The 18,748-nt window shown below is 41.6% G+C and overlaps 1 protein-coding gene across 4 annotated transcripts; it reads left to right on the plus strand.

Moving 5' to 3' along the window:
- Positions 1-5,657: 5,657 nt before the first annotated feature.
- On the plus strand, positions 5,658-15,346 carry LOC307241430 (C4b-binding protein alpha chain-like). 4 transcript variants are annotated; one of them, XM_080015518.1, is made up of 12 exons: positions 5,658-5,787; positions 6,415-6,512; positions 6,630-6,818; positions 9,753-9,852; positions 10,166-10,239; positions 10,334-10,516; positions 10,688-10,861; positions 11,052-11,132; positions 12,070-12,096; positions 12,189-12,236; positions 13,236-13,299; positions 14,347-15,346. In XM_080015518.1, the coding sequence occupies exons 2-12, from the start codon at positions 6,443-6,445 to the stop codon at positions 14,381-14,383; spliced, it is 1,047 nt and encodes a 348-aa protein (XP_079871644.1). In that variant the 5' UTR covers positions 5,658-5,787; positions 6,415-6,442; the 3' UTR covers positions 14,384-15,346. The 4 variants fall into 4 exon arrangements, with proteins under 4 accessions (XP_079871644.1, XP_079871645.1, XP_079871646.1 ...); XM_080015519.1 differs by lacking the exon at positions 13,236-13,299; XM_080015520.1 differs by lacking the exon at positions 11,052-11,132.
- The last annotated feature ends 3,402 nt before the right edge of the window (positions 15,347-18,748 follow it).

Genomic DNA, 18,748 nt, shown 5'->3' on the forward strand with positions numbered 1-18,748 from the left:
ACATAGTGCTTCTTTAAGTACTGTGCATTTTTGGCCTGCTGCTAAGGTACAGACCATTACTCCTGGCCTTGGTAGTGATGGTCTACAAACAATAAAAAATATTTTTAAAATAAACAAACACCAGCCTGTATATATTTGTACTAGTGTTAGAGTATTGCTGGTCAATAAATCATAAACATCTAAAATTGATATTTCCCACGCTTGAATGCATTTTCGACAGGCCTTAACTGCATTGGTGCTACCTTTGAAAAAATGTCCTCGCAACTTTCAAAAACAAAGGCTGTTGCGCGTCTCCGGCAGTGCTGCTGCTGCTCGTGCTCACAAACATATCGCTTATCGTCATGCAAGTTGTAACATCAGCTTGAAGTTTTTTTTACATCTCTAGCCTTTTCAGTGCCGCCTTTCCGACCGATTTGACCATGAATCCACCTGTTCGAGGGCTTCCGTTGATTTTGGGGTGGGGTGAGAGAGAGGCGCATTGTCAGCCCACTGTGGGCCCACGATGCAGAACTCTCTGATCTCTTTTGCTCTTGTTTTTGTATAATGGGCTGCTTAGGCGGCCCACAGAGCGACCGGCCCACCAGGATTTGTCCCTGTGCTCCTGAGGGCCAGTCCGACTACGGCTGGAAGTTGCTCTCTGATGAAAGACATAGGGATCAGTTGTTTGAACCATTTTCCATTTGAAATCATTTTAAAGGATATGAATGCCCATATCTGCTTTTTATCTTATTTTATTGATAGAAACGTGGCCTTTCGTTGCCCACAGATGATCATAGCTTTTACAATCATGATTCAAACCCTTAATTATGACTGTACAAATATGTCTCTGGCACTTGAATGTGATGAGTAAGAGAGTGCAATTGACTTTTTACTGCATGTTTCCTGTTCAGTGCAGCACGTCCACACCCTACTGATCCCACCAGTAAGTCATTGCATTGATTCTGGCTGTTTGACGTTATTCTCCTTTTTGGAGTTCATTTATTCCCTGTCTTTTATTTATTTTGATATTGTCTCTTGCAGGAAATGATGGACATAAATGGTCCCAGTCTTGGTGGTTTATTTTATTAGGTAAGAAAACTCTTTACGGAGATAAAAATGTACACTTTTTCAGCCACAACATTAAAACCACCACTAATAACCACTATTTTTATGCAGCTCCCCCTCATGCTGCCAAAACAGCTCTGACCTGTCGAGGCATGGACTCCACAAGACCTCTGAAGGTGTCCTGTGGTATCTGGCAGCAACACGTTAGCAGCAGATCCTTTAAGTCCTGTACGTTGCGAGGTGGGGCCCCCATGGATCGGACTTGTTGTTCCAGCGCATCCCACTGATGCTCCATCGGACCCTAACCCCGGCCGTCCACATAATGTAGAAAAAAACGGGATTCATCAGGCCAGGCCACCTTCTTCCATCGCTCCATGGTCCAGTTCTGACGCTCGCGTGCCCATTGTAGCCGCTGGCTGTGGACAGGGGACATCATGGCCACTCTGACCAGTCTGCGGCTGCACAGCCCCATACGCAGCAAGCTGTGATGCACTGTGTGTTCTGACACCCTTCAATTATAGCCAGCTTTTAATTATTCAGTAATTTGTGCGACAGTAGCTCTTCCGTGGGACGGACCAGACGGGCTAGCCTTCGCTCCCCACGTGCATCAATGAGCCTTGGACACCAAGACCCTGTCAACTTGTCTCTGCCATAGACTGACACTTTCTGTGATGTCAGATGAATTCATGTCTTTATGATGGACTCTTCCCAGTGAGTTAGTGTTCTATTACTCTCTAATGATTTTTATTTTGCACAAACACAACAAACATGTTTTTCACAACATGTTTAGTCTTTTTTCATAGTTTGTTTTTTTTAATTACATAAGTGCATTTTTGTTTGTGAACCATTCATTACTGTTATTGCACAACAGCAAAGGAAGGTGTGTACTATACAGTGTATGGAATATAGGAATAAAAAAAACAATATTCATTCACAATTCAATGGACAAAACAGTTCCTTCTCCTTTTCATCAAAATAGTCCCATTTAATTGTTAGGGCTGTCATTATGGGGTTGTACCTTCAGCTCTTTAATAGAGGAAGCTTGGAAGATGTTGATCTTTCAACACAAAAATACTAAACCCTTACAGCATCTTGGTTTCCCCTTTTTTGTTGTTTCTTTTTGTTGTTGTTGTTGTTGTCTCTTGTCTTTTTCCCCTGCTTTTGTTTTCAGTTTAAAGTGGGGTCAGGTCGTCTTACAGATGGACCAGTTCAGGCGACTCTAACTGGGGGGTGGAGGGGTTAAGGGAGGGAGGGAAAGGAACTCGGAGCACTCCTTGAATAGGGCAGACAGAATCAGTATTGCTGTGCTCCTTTGCAGGTCTGAAATTTCAGAACAAATAAATGATCTCTGCATGAAAATGTGCACTTGTTTTTGCTACTTGGTGGGGACTGTGTGTGTGTGTGTGTGTGTGTGTGTGTGTGTGTGTGTGTGTGTGTGTGTGTGTGTGTGTGTGTGTGTGTGTGTGTGTGTGTGTGTGTGTGTGTGTGTTGTGAGAGAAAAATGCTTACGACCATTTATACTGAATGAGGACAAAGGCCTCTACCTCCAGAGGGGGAGTTTTTTTAAAACACTGTCTCTGTTTTCCCAGGAACCCTCCAACTTTATGTGAAGAGAAATGTTCTTTCTCTCTCCAATGTCAATTCCAACATGGAAGAACCAGATCACATTTGGTCCTGTTTACCTTGTATGGAGATGAAGAATAATGAAGAATAACCACAGGGGAGCCTGGACGTGCATTGTAAGAGATTGGAATCAACGTTTGCCAGGTCATTTACAAGTTCCTGTGAATTTACTGTTTGGGGTTGACGTCCATGGAAATGACCTCTGAGCCAAGCCACACCCTCTGTTGTTGTATAAAGCCCTCAGAAATAAGATTAGACTGGTCTGAAGATTAACCTCACCGATCATTGCAGAAGAATTTCTTCCACAGTGTGTGTGTGTGTGTGCGCGTGCAGATGGGTTTCTGGTCATGGTCCTGATGGGAGGGTATCTCTAGCATCAGCAGGACGGAAGGAGTCTGAAACACCCTGATCACAACAAAGACAAATGTTAGTGTTCGTCACAGTGGTATCAGTAGGGCTCACCTACATGAATGGCTTTATTTCCTATGGGTGTGCACTACACATAGACTGCTGTCTCTTTTTTGTCTGGATACGAATTTGACTTACATTCTGATAGGTCACACTCAAAGTTCTTGTCAGATAGTCTCCTTTGTCTCCTCTTGATTAGTGTTATTTGCTATAAGGGGAATAAAGCCTATATGATTGGATTTGTACTGTAAGAACACATACTACATAACACTCTGGGTGTTAATGTAGTTAACTTAGCATGGAATGTACATTAAGCAGTTAATTGATCTACATATGCTCGAACGACTGTTCATATGAATTACTTTCTTGGCCTTCTGTTTTCGTTAATACTGCTGGATAAATACACTTACACAGTAAACTGTGAAGGGCTCGCAGACAAAGGGCTCTGCTTGTGTCTCTGGCCAGTAGCATTGACACTTTCTGCAAAAGAGTGCAGAATTCACTCTGGTGAGAAATCTAACATCATATTAGATGTAATGTTTCATATTTCTAGTTGACATGTACTTCTGAAGAAAGAAAAATAGCAAAATACAGCATTGGATACTATACTATGATACTATGTACGATGTACTGGCGAATGTGTCTTACCCTCACCACCTCAAACTCCTGACAGGCCATCACCACGACCTGTCCACAAGAAATAATATCACAGGCACAATGTTCTGAAGATCACATTTATAACCCAAGATCCATGTGATTTATTTATATATTGATGTAATTTATTTTGATCTATTATTTTGTAGTCTACATTTTTATTTTTTAAATTTTAATTTCCTTATTGTAAGCCGGCAGGCTGAACATCTGTAACAAAGGCACTATGTAAAACAAAGTATTGTATTTTTTCCATTGTCACATAACCATGAGGGCAGAGTGTATAAAGATGGGGGGCTGGTCTCACCTGGACCTCATACTCCCAGAGCATCCTCCAGTTGTCCAGCACTGTGTGTGGGAGAGGACCCTGGGTCACGATCTAGGCCCACGACCCCGACACTCCCTTTTTTTATTTACTAACATCTTTGTGTGTTTTTTTTGTATGTTGAATGTTTTTCTTTTACGGCTGCAGCATGGGCAGAGCCCAAGCCAAATTTTTCACTTTGTGGGACAATGAAGTTAATCTTCAATCTTGAATCATGAATAGTAGTGAGAGATGGATTAAATGCAATCAGCAAAAACAAAAGAACAGTAGACTTAAGACTTTTAATCGTGGCAAACACTTTTTTGAAAATCACTATTTACATGAATGCCATAATTCACTTTGGAAGCTGATTGTACATTTTGAGCACCAGAATAGATACTCTTTTCTTAATATTTACTAGTTTGAACAAATAATATTCTATAAATGCGAGTGTGTTTCATCTGTTTGGGGTACTCCACACAAAACAGGAAATACACTTCAGGCAGACACTGCAGAGCCTGTGCCATTTCTCCACTTGTAATGGTGACTCCATCCATCTTTATGGATGCTTTCACAGCAAGGAGGGGATTCCCTGCATTGTGGAAGGGGTGGGATACATTAGGCAGCAAGTGAACAGTCGGTTCTTGAAGTTGATGTGTTGGAAGCAGGAAAAATGAGTAAGGATCTGAGCGACTTTGACAAGGGCCAAATTGTGATGACTAGACAACTAGGTCAGAGCATCTCCAATATGTATATGCGTATGTGTGTGTGTGTATGTATATGTATATCTGTATATATATTTTTTTTAACTTTTTTGGATAGTCATTTCTCCCAACGATGCAGATGGAAATCTTTGTCTCTTCCTTCCTTTCAGGACATGGACAGGCCTGCTGCCGGATATGCATCGCCGTGTTTGGCTTCCTTTGTGGCTTTGCTCGCAGTTGTGCGCTTGGCACACATGTACGCAAAGAGAAAACACAACGTATGTTAAAAAATGCCGGATCGATTACGCCCGTCAGACGTCTTCTTTGATTCGTTCATTTTCATGTTTGCTCCAGTCATTCGCACACACACGCACACGCACGCACACGCACACACACACACACACACACACACACACACACACATTGCTGTTTGGCTTTTCTGTTTCTGTTTTTTTTTCTAATTTAAATATATTTTTCATTAAAACATATATTAGTGGTAATGGAAATAGTTTCTAGGGTGTCTTGCCAGCTTGTCTGGACAAATTCTGACTCATTGGAATGTGGATGACATTGTTTAACCAGAAACAATGACCAAACCAATACAATGAGTCACATTTCACGTTCGTTCCATGCCTTTTTGAAACATGCCCCGGAAGCAGGGGTGCGCCGGTTTATAGCGCTCTGCACGATTTCACAATGGAAAGCCAAAAAACGCCTCTTCCTGACCGAAAACGACATACTAAGATGCAGGGAAATGGGGACATTTAAACAACATGGCCTCAAACATTGTACCGAATGTGCTTCCAACCATTACACTTGAAAGTAATAAAGCAAATGAGGAGCGAAAATTCGGTGAAAGGAAAACGACTGTACATACAAAATCCACGTACTGCAGTGAGCAGGCCTACGTCTCAAGGCCACGCCCCCTCTGGCCAACCCGGAAACTATGACCAGCGGCAGGCAGCTCCTTTAATAGACAGTCACAGGAGTTGAGCAGGAAAAACCTTTCCCGCTACGACGAATAAATAATTTCGCCCCCCGTCGACAAGCAAGGTAAGTAACTCTGAATCTATGAAAAAAACCGGATTTGTTTAAAAAACAACAACAACAACAACAACAAACATTTGCCCCGGTCCTTCGCTGGGCTACGCCAGTTGGATAGGGAAACGCTAAAACAAGCTAGGTCTAAGCTAAGCCTTCCCCCCCCCCCCCCGCTTGAAAAACAACGTCACCGATGAGAATTCAGTGTTGTCGTGTTGTTACTGCAGTGAATGACAATGGAAAAATAATACGTCGCTTCGTTTTTGTTGTTTATGCCAAAAGTGTTCGGATCGATCGGATCCGATCGAGGGAGGTACCGCGTCTCCAGTTCGTGCTTGTCATCGCAAAGTGAGGCCGTTCCCTGCTCGAACTGTCAGTTATTTTGAGCAGAGCGTCGTCTTTTTCGGAAGTGATTGGGTCTCTTCACGTTTCCGCCCAAATTTTTGTGGTATATTAAACCAATGGAAAGAATTTGAATCGGGTGGTTTGACATTAGTTGTGCTGGGGCAAATTGAGTTAAGTTGATACTATGATAGTGGCATGAAATGAACAAAAAAAGACGACAATACCATTTTTAATTTAGGTCATCTCTTTGACAATCGCCAGCTAACATTTCCTGATTTTTTTTGACGTCCCTAGCTCCAGTCAGACGCTCCAAGGCAGCACCATGAAGTCGGGGAAGATCTTGTTCTTTGCCGTGGGCTGGGTGATTTCCACGCTAGGCGGCCCTGCTCAAGGTGAGTGCCGCTGTTTACACTCTGGGACTCTGCCGACGATAAGACTCACACGCCGGTGTTTACATGTCATCCACTGCTGTTGAACTGTTCCTGCTCCTTGTCCTCCCCCTGCCTCAGCTCAAGACTGCTCCAAACCCGAGACAGGAGACGCCATCAATCTGAGCAACGCAGATATAATGAAAAATCAGTTTACAGATGGATCTAGCGCCACCCTCATGTGCTCCTTGGGCTACGTGCCCAAAGGGGGGTCTCGGGTCATCAACTGCACCGCTGGCGCCTGGAGTCCCATCACACTGACATGCGACAGTAAATAATTCTGCTTAATTACTTTTCTTGAGTAACTCTTTCATCCCCCCAAAAGTAGTTTCAGAGATCGTGTTTGGAACTTTAAAATTTAATCTAGCATTGTTGGAAGTAGACACTTAGGTGTGTAGGTGTGTAGGTGTGTAGGTGTGTGTGTGTGTGTGTGTGTGTGTGTGTGTGTGTGTGTGTGTGTGTGTGTAGAGCTGCTTGAAAGTTTGTGAACCACACAATGGACACAGACACAAAGGTGGTTTATTTCACAAAAACTGAAAATTTAACATATGCAAAAGTATGTGAACCCTTTTATGAGTAGCTTGTGGCTCCTCCTTTCGCAGCCATTACTTCAACCAAACGTCCTCTGTAACCACTAACCCGTCTCTCGCATCTGCATATGGGGATTTGGGGAGGGACAACTGGTATGTACCAACTTCTTCAGGTCTTGCCACAAGATTACAGTTGGATTAAGGTCCGGACTTTGACTGGGCCAATCCAGAGTACGAATCCTCTTTCTCTGAAGCCATTCCTTTGTAGTTTTGCTGGAATGCTTTGGGTCATTGTCTTGTTGCATAATCCATTTTCGTCCCAGCTTCAATGAACTCCCTGACTGATGGCAGGAGATTCTGGTCAAGAATTTGTTGATATGCCTGAGAATTCACGGCTCCTTGGATAATATTGAGTCGTCCAGGTCCAGAAGCAGAAAACCAGCCCCAGACCTTCACATTTCCACCACCATGCGTCACTGTTGGGAGGAGGTTCTTCATATGCAGTGTTGGGTTTTCTCCAAACACGGTGGTTTTGATTGTGATCAAATGATTCGATTTTGGACTCGTCTTTCCAGAAGGCCTCTGGTTTGTCCAAGTGCTCTCTGGCAAAGTTTAAACGGGCAGCTTTGTTCTTTTTTGAGAGCAGAGGCTTCCTTCTAGCAACCCTCCCATGAATGTCATGGCTATTCAATTTTCATCTGATTGTTGCACATTTGTCCCAGATGCTCCCAGAGAGGTCTGCAACTCTCTAGAGGTGATGTGTGGGTTGGCCTTTTCCTGATTTATTATTCTTCTGGGTGATAGTTTTGATGGGCGTCCACTTCTACGCAGAGTTGCTGTCATGTTGAAGGCCCTCCATTTGTGAATGATTTGTCTTACAGTGGATGGACGCAGCTGGAATCTTTTGGAGATGGTCTTATAGCCCTCCCCAGACTGATGGGCTGTCACTACCCTCTTCTTCATGTCCTCGGATATCTCCTTTCCGTTCAGCATTGTTGATTTGTATGGGACCACAGTGGTTTGGTTGGTTTCCTCTCTCTTTTAATTAGTGCAGGCCAAATCCTTTTCCAAGGATGTCTCATTTCATTGGTCTGCTTAAATGATTCATTTAGCACTTAAATGTGTTTCACCTGAGTCTGTTACCTGCTTGACTTAACCAATGCAGCTGGGGGGGTTCCCTTACTTTTGCACATACACTAATTCCATGTTTCATGTCGTTTTTGGGCTACTTAAACAAGTCACACTAAACAAGTACATGCAATTGATAACCAAATTGTTATCTGACATTTCATACATAAAAACTGGTGATAAAATAAGGAAATCATGGTAAAACAACAGAAACATCTAAACTGCTCAAGGGATTCGTGTGTGTGTGTGTGTGTGTGTCTGTGTGTCTGTGTGTGTGTGTGTGTGTGTGTGTACATGCATACATACGTACGTATGTATGTATGTATGTATGTATGTATGTATGTATGTAATCACACACATGTGTGTGCGTGTATGTGTGTATCTATGTATATGTGTGTGCGTGTATGTATGTATGTGTGTATGTGTGTGTGTATATATATATATATATATATATATATATATATATATATATATATATATATATATATATATATATATATATATATATATATATATATATATACACACAGATATATACATACGTGTGTGTGTATATATATATATATATATATATATATATATATATATATATACACACAGATATATACATACGTGTGTGTGTGTGTGTATATATATATATATATATATATATATATATATACACACAGATATATACATACGTGTGTGTGTGTATATGTATATATATGTGTGTGTGTGTGTGTGTGTGTGTGTGTGTGTGTGTGTGTGTATATATATGTTTGTGTGTGTGTGTATATGTATATATACACATACATATATATACATATACACACACACACACACACACACACACACACACACACACAGACATATATACACATACATATATATACACACACACACACACATATATATATATACATACATACATACATACATACATACATACACACACACACATGTGTGTATGTGTGTGTGTGTATGTATGTATGTACACATATATATGTATGTGTATGTATATAATGTGTGTGTGTATATGTATGTGTGTGTGTTTTGATAAATTATAGACAGTGAGATTAAGATAACATCACTCATGGATTTGTTTTGCCTCCTTGAAAATGAAAACATCAGTGCTTAAAAAAGCAACTTAAAAGTCCTTGAATTGAATTTTGTAATGCCAGAATGAACCCTCACGTCCTGAGAAGATGTATAATCAACAGAAATAAGTAAAAAAAAATTAACTACATTTACAGGGTCTTTAATATGTATACATCTGCTGGTCATGGAAAAAAGGTCCTGGAAAGGGAATTCTTGAAGACAGTGGGAACCCTACACTTTCGCTTAGCACTATTCGTAACTGTGACAAGCTTCCACCAATACAGTATTTAGTGTAAAGCCTTGGATTTCTATTATTTGTTTATTGATTTATTGATTTATTTATTATTTCTGCAGTATTCTGGTAACTGAGAGAGAATTTATTCATTGCAGCTGTTGGAACAATAAAGAAATGTTATTCTATTGAATTCAGAAACTGGAGTGAATATCTATTTGTGTGTTTCCCTTTCAGGGTTTAATTGTGGGTCACCCGATGAAGTGTTCAATGGATTCTTTGGAGACAGTGCTGAGACTTCTTTTGGAGACACGATTACGGTCCATTGCAACGAGGGGTCAGTGATGAACAGATTCAATGGCATTGCTTTACATCAGTCTTTTACATTTTTTCTTTACTTTTTTTGGACGAAGGTGTTGGTTAAATGATTAACACAAACTGGAATTTGGACATAGTCCTGAATAGTCTGTCCTGCCTGTAGTGATGCCGGAGTGCAGTCTATTGTTTGCTACGGCTGCCATTAACTCCCCTCTTGGGGAAACAGTGGGAAGACCTTTATATTGTCGTGGCTTATGCATGAGTGACATCTTATTCGATTTGTTACTATTATTATTCATTGTATTACAACTGATGTCCCTTCATTGTTTCAGGTACACTTTGGTCGGCAATGATGTGTTGACTTGTGGGGCCAAAGGATGGCAAAACAGAGTACCTACGTGTGAAGGTGTGCCAACAATCAAAGGGCATATTTCATGGAAGACGGCTTCAGTGTCCGTGTGATTTGACTAAAAAATATGCTGCCTTTTTTTCTTTTGCAGTTGTGACATGTTCCCCACCCCCTGATGTCGTGAATGCTGAGCCCCTGAGTCCAAAAAAACAGATTTATAAATTCAGAGATGTTGTGGCCTACAAGTGCTTGAAGGATTTTACACGCAATGGATCATCGACAATAACTTGTTCAGCGAACGAAAAATTCTATCCCAACCCTCCTACTTGTTTAAGTATGTCGTCTTTTTTTTGTTCCCCCTTTATTTAAATGTAATTAATTAATTTTAATTTTTACTTTTCTCAGGCTCATTCTCACAGTCTGTCTCTAAATATTGGAGTTTTGCCAGACTGTTTTACTCGGGTCAATTTTTTTTTTTATGCCCAAAACTGTTTTTGCTCCACAGAGGTTCTTTGCCTGGACCCTGAGGTTCCAAACTCCATGAGCAGAGGTTCCCCCCCGTATGGATACAGGGCTACTATTCATTACCAGTGCAAAACTGGATATGTGCTGCAGGGGAGTCCAGACCTGACTTGTCAATTGAACAGCACATGGTCGCCTAAAATTCCAGAATGCGCACGTAAGTCACAAAGTTCTCTATTGAGTTGTTTAATTTCACCAGATTTTTGATGTTTGTCACGTGGCAAGCATAATTAAGTTTTCAAGGTCTAGGTATTGCATCTGCAGGAAAAAGTTAGAGAGTGAGAGATTCTTTGCCAGGTAAAGGCCTTCTTAAAAATAGTCAACTAATTAGTTTTATACTTTTGTAGTGTTTACCATTCCCACTACTACAACAACAACAACTACTACTACTACTACTACTACTACATCCAAGAAAGTACCAGTCACAGGTACAACTTTTTTTGACATTGCACTGTCGCACTATCAGTCAAGTAGAATAGTGAGTGTGTGGGGGAGTGAAACATCCGTCTGACATGATTCACAAAAACATTTGATCTGCATTCAACTTCCACTACGGCTGGAAGCTGTTGCTCTCTAGAAGGTGTTGGGATCAGTTGATTGAGCCGTTTTCCTTTTGAAATCAATTTATAAGATATAAATGACCATATCTGCTGATTTTTTTTTTTGTAGTAACTTAAGCTTACCTTGGCCACAGATGATGATAATTATTACAATCATGATTCAAGCAGTTTTTATTATGACTGAACAAATTTGTCCGTGGCACTTAAACGTGATGAATGAAGGGGCTTTCACATTGGACGCGCTTGCACTCTAAACTCCGTTGGTGTGTATTGGTCGTCCGCGCAGGATCAAAGTTGGGCGGGTGATCGCGGCGCCATGCACTGTTTGCGCAGAGTAGCACGGCGTGCCGTCACTTAATCCCGGCTGGGCCAATACAAACAAGAGGAGAAGCAAACAGGAAGTATGTGCAATATGCCCGAGAAACAGATTTTTAGCGGTGTCCGAATTCTTCGAGTGCTACAACCCTTCCTCACGCGTTTATCGGGACCTTGGAAGGAAAACCCTGTCGTGGAGATTGGCGATATATGGCCAATAAATATAACCTGCAAGACATGGTCTTGACGATTCCCTGTCATTAAAACAAGATCTGAAGACATAAATAATATTGTTATATATAAATGATTAATTTATTCGGGCCAACTTAACTTAAAATAATAACACCATGAACAATATTCCTGTTGTCAAGGTCATGACAGTGGTCCCAAAAGCAGCATGCATGCGTGCACAGCAAACATCGCGTCCTAACTGAAAGCCCCTTAAGAGAGTGCGATTGTCTTTTTACTGTATGTTTCCTGTTCATTGCAGTGAGTCCACAACCTACCGAACCGCCCAGTAAGTCATTGCGTCCATTCTCGCTGTTTAACTTAATACACCTTTTTGGAGTTCATTTATTCACTCATTTATCTTGTAATTGTCTCTTGCAGGGAATGGTGGATATAAATGGTGGCAGTCTTGGTGGTTTATTATATTGGGTAAGAAGTCTTGCTTTTTATTTGTGTGTGTGTGTGTGTGTGTGTGTGTGTGTGTGTGTGTGTGTGTGTGTGTGTGTGTGTGTGTGTGTGTGTGTGTGTGTGTGTGTGTGTGTGTGTGTGTGTGTGTGTGTGTGTGTGTGTGTGTATCTATCTATCTATCTATCTATCTATCTATCTATCTATCTATCTATCTATCTATCTATCTATCTATCTATCTATCTATCTATCTATCTATCTATCTATCTATCTATCTATCTATCTATCTATCTATCTATCTATCTATCTATCTATCTATCTATCTATCTATAGATAGATAGGGGTGTGTGTGTGTGTGTGTGTGTGTGTGTGGATAGATATGTGTGTGTGTGTAGATAGATATATAGATGTGTGTGTGTGTGTGTGTGTGTGTATATATAGATATATATATAGATATAGATAGATTGATAGATAGATGTGTGTGTGTGTGTGTGTGTGTGTATACATACATACATACATACATACATACATACATACATACATACATACATACATACATACATATGTGTGTGTATACATACATACATATGTGTGTGTATACATACATACATATGTGTGTGTATACATACATACATATGTGTGTGTATACATACATACATATGTGTGTGTATACATACATACATATGTGTGTGTATACATACATACATACATACATACATACATACGTACGTGTGTGTGCGTGTGTGTGTGTTTAGATAAATAATAGATAGTGAGATTATCATAACATCACTTTATGGCTTTTTTTCCCCAACATACTGTGTGTATATGGTTTTATTTTTTTTAATAGCATTACATGCATTTGTTTTTTTAACCATTCTAACTTATTGGACAACAGCAGTGGAAGAGGAAGTGGAAGATGTGAACTATATAGGAACCAAAAAATAAATAAATATATATATATATATATATATATACTGGATTTTACAAAAACAAAACAATCCCTTCTCTTTTTGATCAAAATAGTCATATTAATTGTCGGCGCCATCTTTGCTGGGTTGTACCATAAGTTCTTCAGGAGAGGAAGCCGGTAAGCTGTTGATCATTCAACAGAAAAATACTTAACCCTTTCAAGGCTTCTTGGCTTCTTCTTTTTTGATGTGTTAATTAACTAGACATGCGCTTGTGTTTTGTGCACATTTAAAGCTTTACCTCTTTTAACCCCCTTTTTCCCCTGTGAATGTTGCACGATATTAGGGATGAACCGACGTGACCCCCCCCCCCCCCCCGCCCCCCGTGTTACCATTCTGAAACGCTAACATAAAGCATGTTTTGAATACCGATCTGATCAGTCGCATTCACCGAACATTCCAGATTTAGAACGTAGTGATTGAAACATGAATGATTGATCGGCATCTCAAAAAAGCAGAACTTGTCAAATGAAAAAAGTAGATTTTCTTGAACTTCCGAAATACTTTATTCCTCCGTGATGGGTCTCTGGTAGAAACCAGTATCACAATAGAGGTTACTGGTTTGTACTGTCTGTTCATCCCAATGTGAAACCTGTGTACTGTGTGAGCGTTGACACGAACACGGTTGTTGTGTCTGAGAAGTTGATGATGGGGCTTTTTGGATGACTGGGTGGGAGACCGTTTGACTCTGGAATCCGGGCCCTCATTTACCAGCCGCGCGTTTGATACAGTTAGCACAACTATTCCCTGCATAAATAGTTTGGGCTGGGAGTCTTACGTTATCCACACTTTAGAACACAGATTCTGTTTGCAAGGTCCCATCTTTAAAGGTTATACTGTATGTTGCTCTGCCACGGGGATGACGAAGAGGGCAAGTTATAGCGCTAATGGTAAGAAGACAGACTTCTAAGCAGGCGTTAACTAACCGTAACCCTTAATTTGTTACGAATACGAGGGATCCAACAGAATATCTCTGTTGGAATTGGCTTGATGAATATTCTTGGGGGGTATACAAGGTGGTGTGTTTTTAGTTTTTCCTCGAACCAACCCTTTTTTCCCTTTTCTGCTGTGTGTGTGTGTGTGTGTGTGTGTGTCTGTGTGTGCGTGTGCGTGTGCGTGCAATTATCGCTACAAATAATCAGTTTTTGCCCTGCTTTTCTTTCCAGTTCAAAGTGGGGTCTCCCTGAAGATGGACCTGTTTAGTTTTCTCTAACCACACGGTGCTGAGAGCGACACCACTGGACAAGTGTTTTGAATGTGCTCTTCCTCCAAATTGTTTTGGTGTGTGTATATCTATCCTTTATACATAGATATACCAAAAAAAAAAAAAAATCCCATTTCACACATGCACGCCCAAACATATCGCCAAAACTTGAGTGGTTGGCTACAATTCAGGCAGAGCTACCTATACCTGCTAAAATGGACTGTGTTGCAGCTAAAGAGTATATGAATACTTGTTAACAGCGACTTAATTATTACTTTTTTTTTTGTTGTCTTTAAGTAATATAGGCTTTAGCTATATTGAATGAAATCTCACTTCAGCAGTTTTTTTTTTTTTCTTCTCTTCAATGATGGCTGCAATCACCTGGAAGGACTGTTTGTTTTAAATGTCTCGGAAGTGGGAGATCCTGAAATATGAAGGTTTAAAATTTACACTGCTTCCCAAAATATATTGTGCACCTTTCATTTTGGTTTCTCGGAATGAGTTGTTTAAAAAGGAAGAAAAAAAAAAAGTTGATGCTACATTTCGTTTTCAGGGCTTGTTATGAACTAGTATGAGACACCCTGAGTTGATGCTAGTTCATTATGAGACAAGGTTAAAGCAAAACCTGGAGGAGCCTTCTCTTGGAGGTCAAGGGATTGTAAGATAGTAAATACCATGTATTGTGCCTTAGCACAAGGGTATGAGTTTTCCTAACCTCAACCAAATTGAATGCCAATTTGTGTGTGAGCAACAAATTTTAAGAGTCGGATTGTGACGTGTATAACTTTTAAGTTGAATGATGAATATTATGTGGAAGTGTGTTGATTGTATTTTTCCTTTTTGAAAAGATTGAGCATTTATAGTGTCTTGCCTCAAAGGCATTTGATTTATTTTCTATCAATCTGATCACCCATTGTTGCACTTTTGTTCTTGTCCTGAGACAATAAATTAGGCAACCCTTAGATACGCCTCTTTAGTCTAGTGTGTGCGCGCATTGTTGATTGTCACTGTGATTTTAGAAGTTGTCATTGACTATAAATTCCATGTATATTGTGTACATTTTCCAGACCAAAAAGTAGAATTCACCTAAAGAAACTTTTTACACAATTCACAACAGAAACAAAGCCTCTTACCAACCTTTAATTTATTTGGAGGAACACTTCAAACATTATCAATTGCTTTTCAAATGTCTGCTAATTCATCCAGTTCTCCACATGCTGTAATGACGGTCCATCCTCCCGTCCCAGGTGAGATCTGTCCTTCATTGTAACCGATTTCAAATGGTGCTAGAAACACAAGAAGACTCTGAACACCAAAAGAAATCAGTCAACCTTGGAGAGAGGACGTTAAGAACATAAACTTGACTGGTCTGGACGTCAGGGTAGACTGGGGAGTTCCTGGCCCGCCGAGCCGTGTGTTAAGACAGAGGGTTACACATCCCACCCTAAGAACACTGATTTCAAATGGTGCTAGAGAGGTGACAAAACTCTAATCCACCACCTGAGACCAGCTTCCAAGGGGAGTACTGCTGAGGGAATTGTTTTCTTTGCCGATTTGAACATTCCAAATCTAGTGGAAAGTGTCAAAATATGAGTTGTATGTATTGCTTACAAATGGGGCTAAAGTAAACTTGATGAACTGGATACTTGTTTTTCTGCTGTGCGTCATTGCAGGAATGCAGAGCGGTACTTTGTCCAAACATGGTGCTAGGAAGTGAGGACTGCATGACTATCATCCTTTTGAGGTCCTCCCATCCAGGTGGCAAGTCGCACATCATTTGCCCTTTGTGTTGGATACAAATCAAAGCATTGTTAAATCAAGAGACCGATGGCGGCGTGCAGTTTGAGATCAGCATGCAATTCTGCAGTTACACTTGGCTTTGACCAGACACTAATAGTGTGTTGCATGAGTATGTTATAAAGCCCATCAATGCTATTTCCGTCTCTGAACAGTAAGTAGAGGGATGGCAGAGGGACTGTAGTTCAAGGCCCATACAATTACAGTTTATAAACTGGATTAATGGGAATATGCAACCAAAACTTAATTGTTTGTATATGCATGATATTTTAAGCAGCTTATGTTGAAAGGCATGAAATAAAGGCCAGAGTAAGTAGCTTCTCTGATGTATCAGACAGTCTGTATAGTTACTATTCCATGTAGCAGGATGTCCAACTTGCATCTAGGTAGTAGATATTGGTTGGAGCTGGCCAACCGTCCTTGGCCGGAAAGGCTCAGATCTCTATATCAATTATTGAGAACAAGTTGTGTCTTACTCAGCTTTTGCCGTGACCCCTTTTCGTCTGGGAAGCTGGAGGAGTCACATAGGAAGCAATTTAAGGCATCCATCTTTTGCAAAGTCTTATCAAAATCCATTATGCATGGCCAGACAACCCAGGACAATGTGACACTCATTACATAAACAAATAACCCAAAAAAATAATAAAAGGACAAACACTAATTAGCTGGCACTAGCAACCTTTAGCAATCAGCACTTCCAGTGATAAATGACATTTGTCCATGAAGTCATAGTGTAACATTGTAGGTATGCCACCCCTATGACTAACAAACAGAAATAACATTGCAAATCACGGGCTTTCCTTTAAGGTGTCTATATGCATGATGCTTTACATGTGAAGACACTTTATCTGTAATAATGTGGGGGTTCTATTTGTTACATATAACATCACAGAGATAAAAATACATAAGAGGGACAATCAGAGAGACAGATGCCGTCTGTAGAGGCGCCAGCTGCAATGCGGGCCATTGGAGACGGTCTTGCATCATCTCAGATTTGGCAACTTATTTCCCGAAACCTCTGGGTACCAGCTGCGCAGGACAAGCCCGGGTCATCTGTGTGAAAAATGTAATCTTCACTCCGCTTAGTCACCTCAGACACATTGGCACAGGTAAGGGGGGCTAGGCCAAAGAGGCTTGTAAACGCAGACGAAGCCGAGCTGATCTTTCGATGCGGACGATCCATTCTGAACAGGAAGGCACTTGGGTCGGCCCACTGCGTCAAAGGAAGCACAAAAAAGAAACGCCTGCATCAATTAGATGACCGTCTTTATCCTACGACGCATTATTGTCTAGACGCATCACACGGTAATCTGATTCGAGAGCACTAAACCCTTCAGGGATGGCCTTTTGTTTGTTTGTGCAGTGCCCTTAACTTTACTACTTAATGGCTAAATGTCTGCTGCCGTGCTGAGGAACTCAATCGACCCTGCGAACTTTCCCCTGCACCTTTCAAGTCTTTTTCTTTTTGGCCAAAGAACAACACCTCAGCCAATCCCACGCTGCGTTCTGACTGCGTTCTTCTGCATGGGCAATAAAACGGCGCCTTGCTGCCACAGCCCCGGGGCGTGCACTCCCACCCATAAGGACCCGGCTTGGGGCCAGAGGCCTGTGATGCGGCAACTTTAGGAAGTCCAGTGCATGCGAATTGGGGAGCTGCCAATGCAGAGTCACCCCAAGAGCAAGGTAAACAACACCCCCCCCCCCCCCCCCCCATCTGTTTTTTCTTTTCTCCGCCCCCTCCCTCCCTCCCTCCCTCCGCCCACCCCCTTCTCTGTTCTCTGTCTCTGATCCCGAGCCATGACATTTTGGCCCTTCTGCCGCTCCCTTCCTCTCAGAGACAGCGAGAGAGAGTGACAGAGAAATAACAAACGAGGGCCGTGTACTGGTGGAAGTCCAGCCCAGAGACGACTGCGTCACCACCTGTGTCTCTCCCTAACTACGCAGAAACAAAAGTGTCCTGGGAAGGATTTTGCCAAATCCCAGGGGCCGAGGAGGACGAAAAACAAAATCACATGAGCAAAGTGTCACCAGCCACCAGAGTCGGCGCAGGTTTGTTTTCTGATAACAGCCTTCTGGCTGGGTCCCAGCCCGTCCCCGCGCCCCTAAACGCTCGTCTCACGCGCTCACGTGCCTTTCTTTCCACGACTCCAGTCGGGAGTTAGCCCGCAACAAGTAGGATAGCGGCGGCGGCGGCGAACGGACATCAACGTACGCACCCATGTATGCTGCGTACCACCACTGAATGTAGTGGCAGGAATTTGGGCCAATCAATAAAAACAGCGCCGCTCACTCCTATGAGCCCCCCCCGGTGTCACACGGCGTTATACGTTAATAAACCCGTACGTCATGTGAACTTGTAGAAATAGTCATCGGAAATCGAGCTGAAGCGGTGCTGGATTACCTCTGGAAGTCTCAGGAAACATTGCCCTCCCTGCTCTGCTATTCTGGAACAACCCTTCCTTCCGGAATATTCTTTTTGGTTCGTCACACCTCGGCTCGACCCAAACCGGCCGAAACAACACAACAACCACCGGAAACACTGTCACAGATTCAGCATCCATGTTGAA

The sequence above is a fragment of the Zeus faber genome (assembly GCF_960531495.2).
Source record: "Zeus faber genome assembly, chromosome: 15".
NCBI classification, from domain to species: domain Eukaryota; kingdom Metazoa; phylum Chordata; class Actinopteri; order Zeiformes; family Zeidae; genus Zeus; species Zeus faber.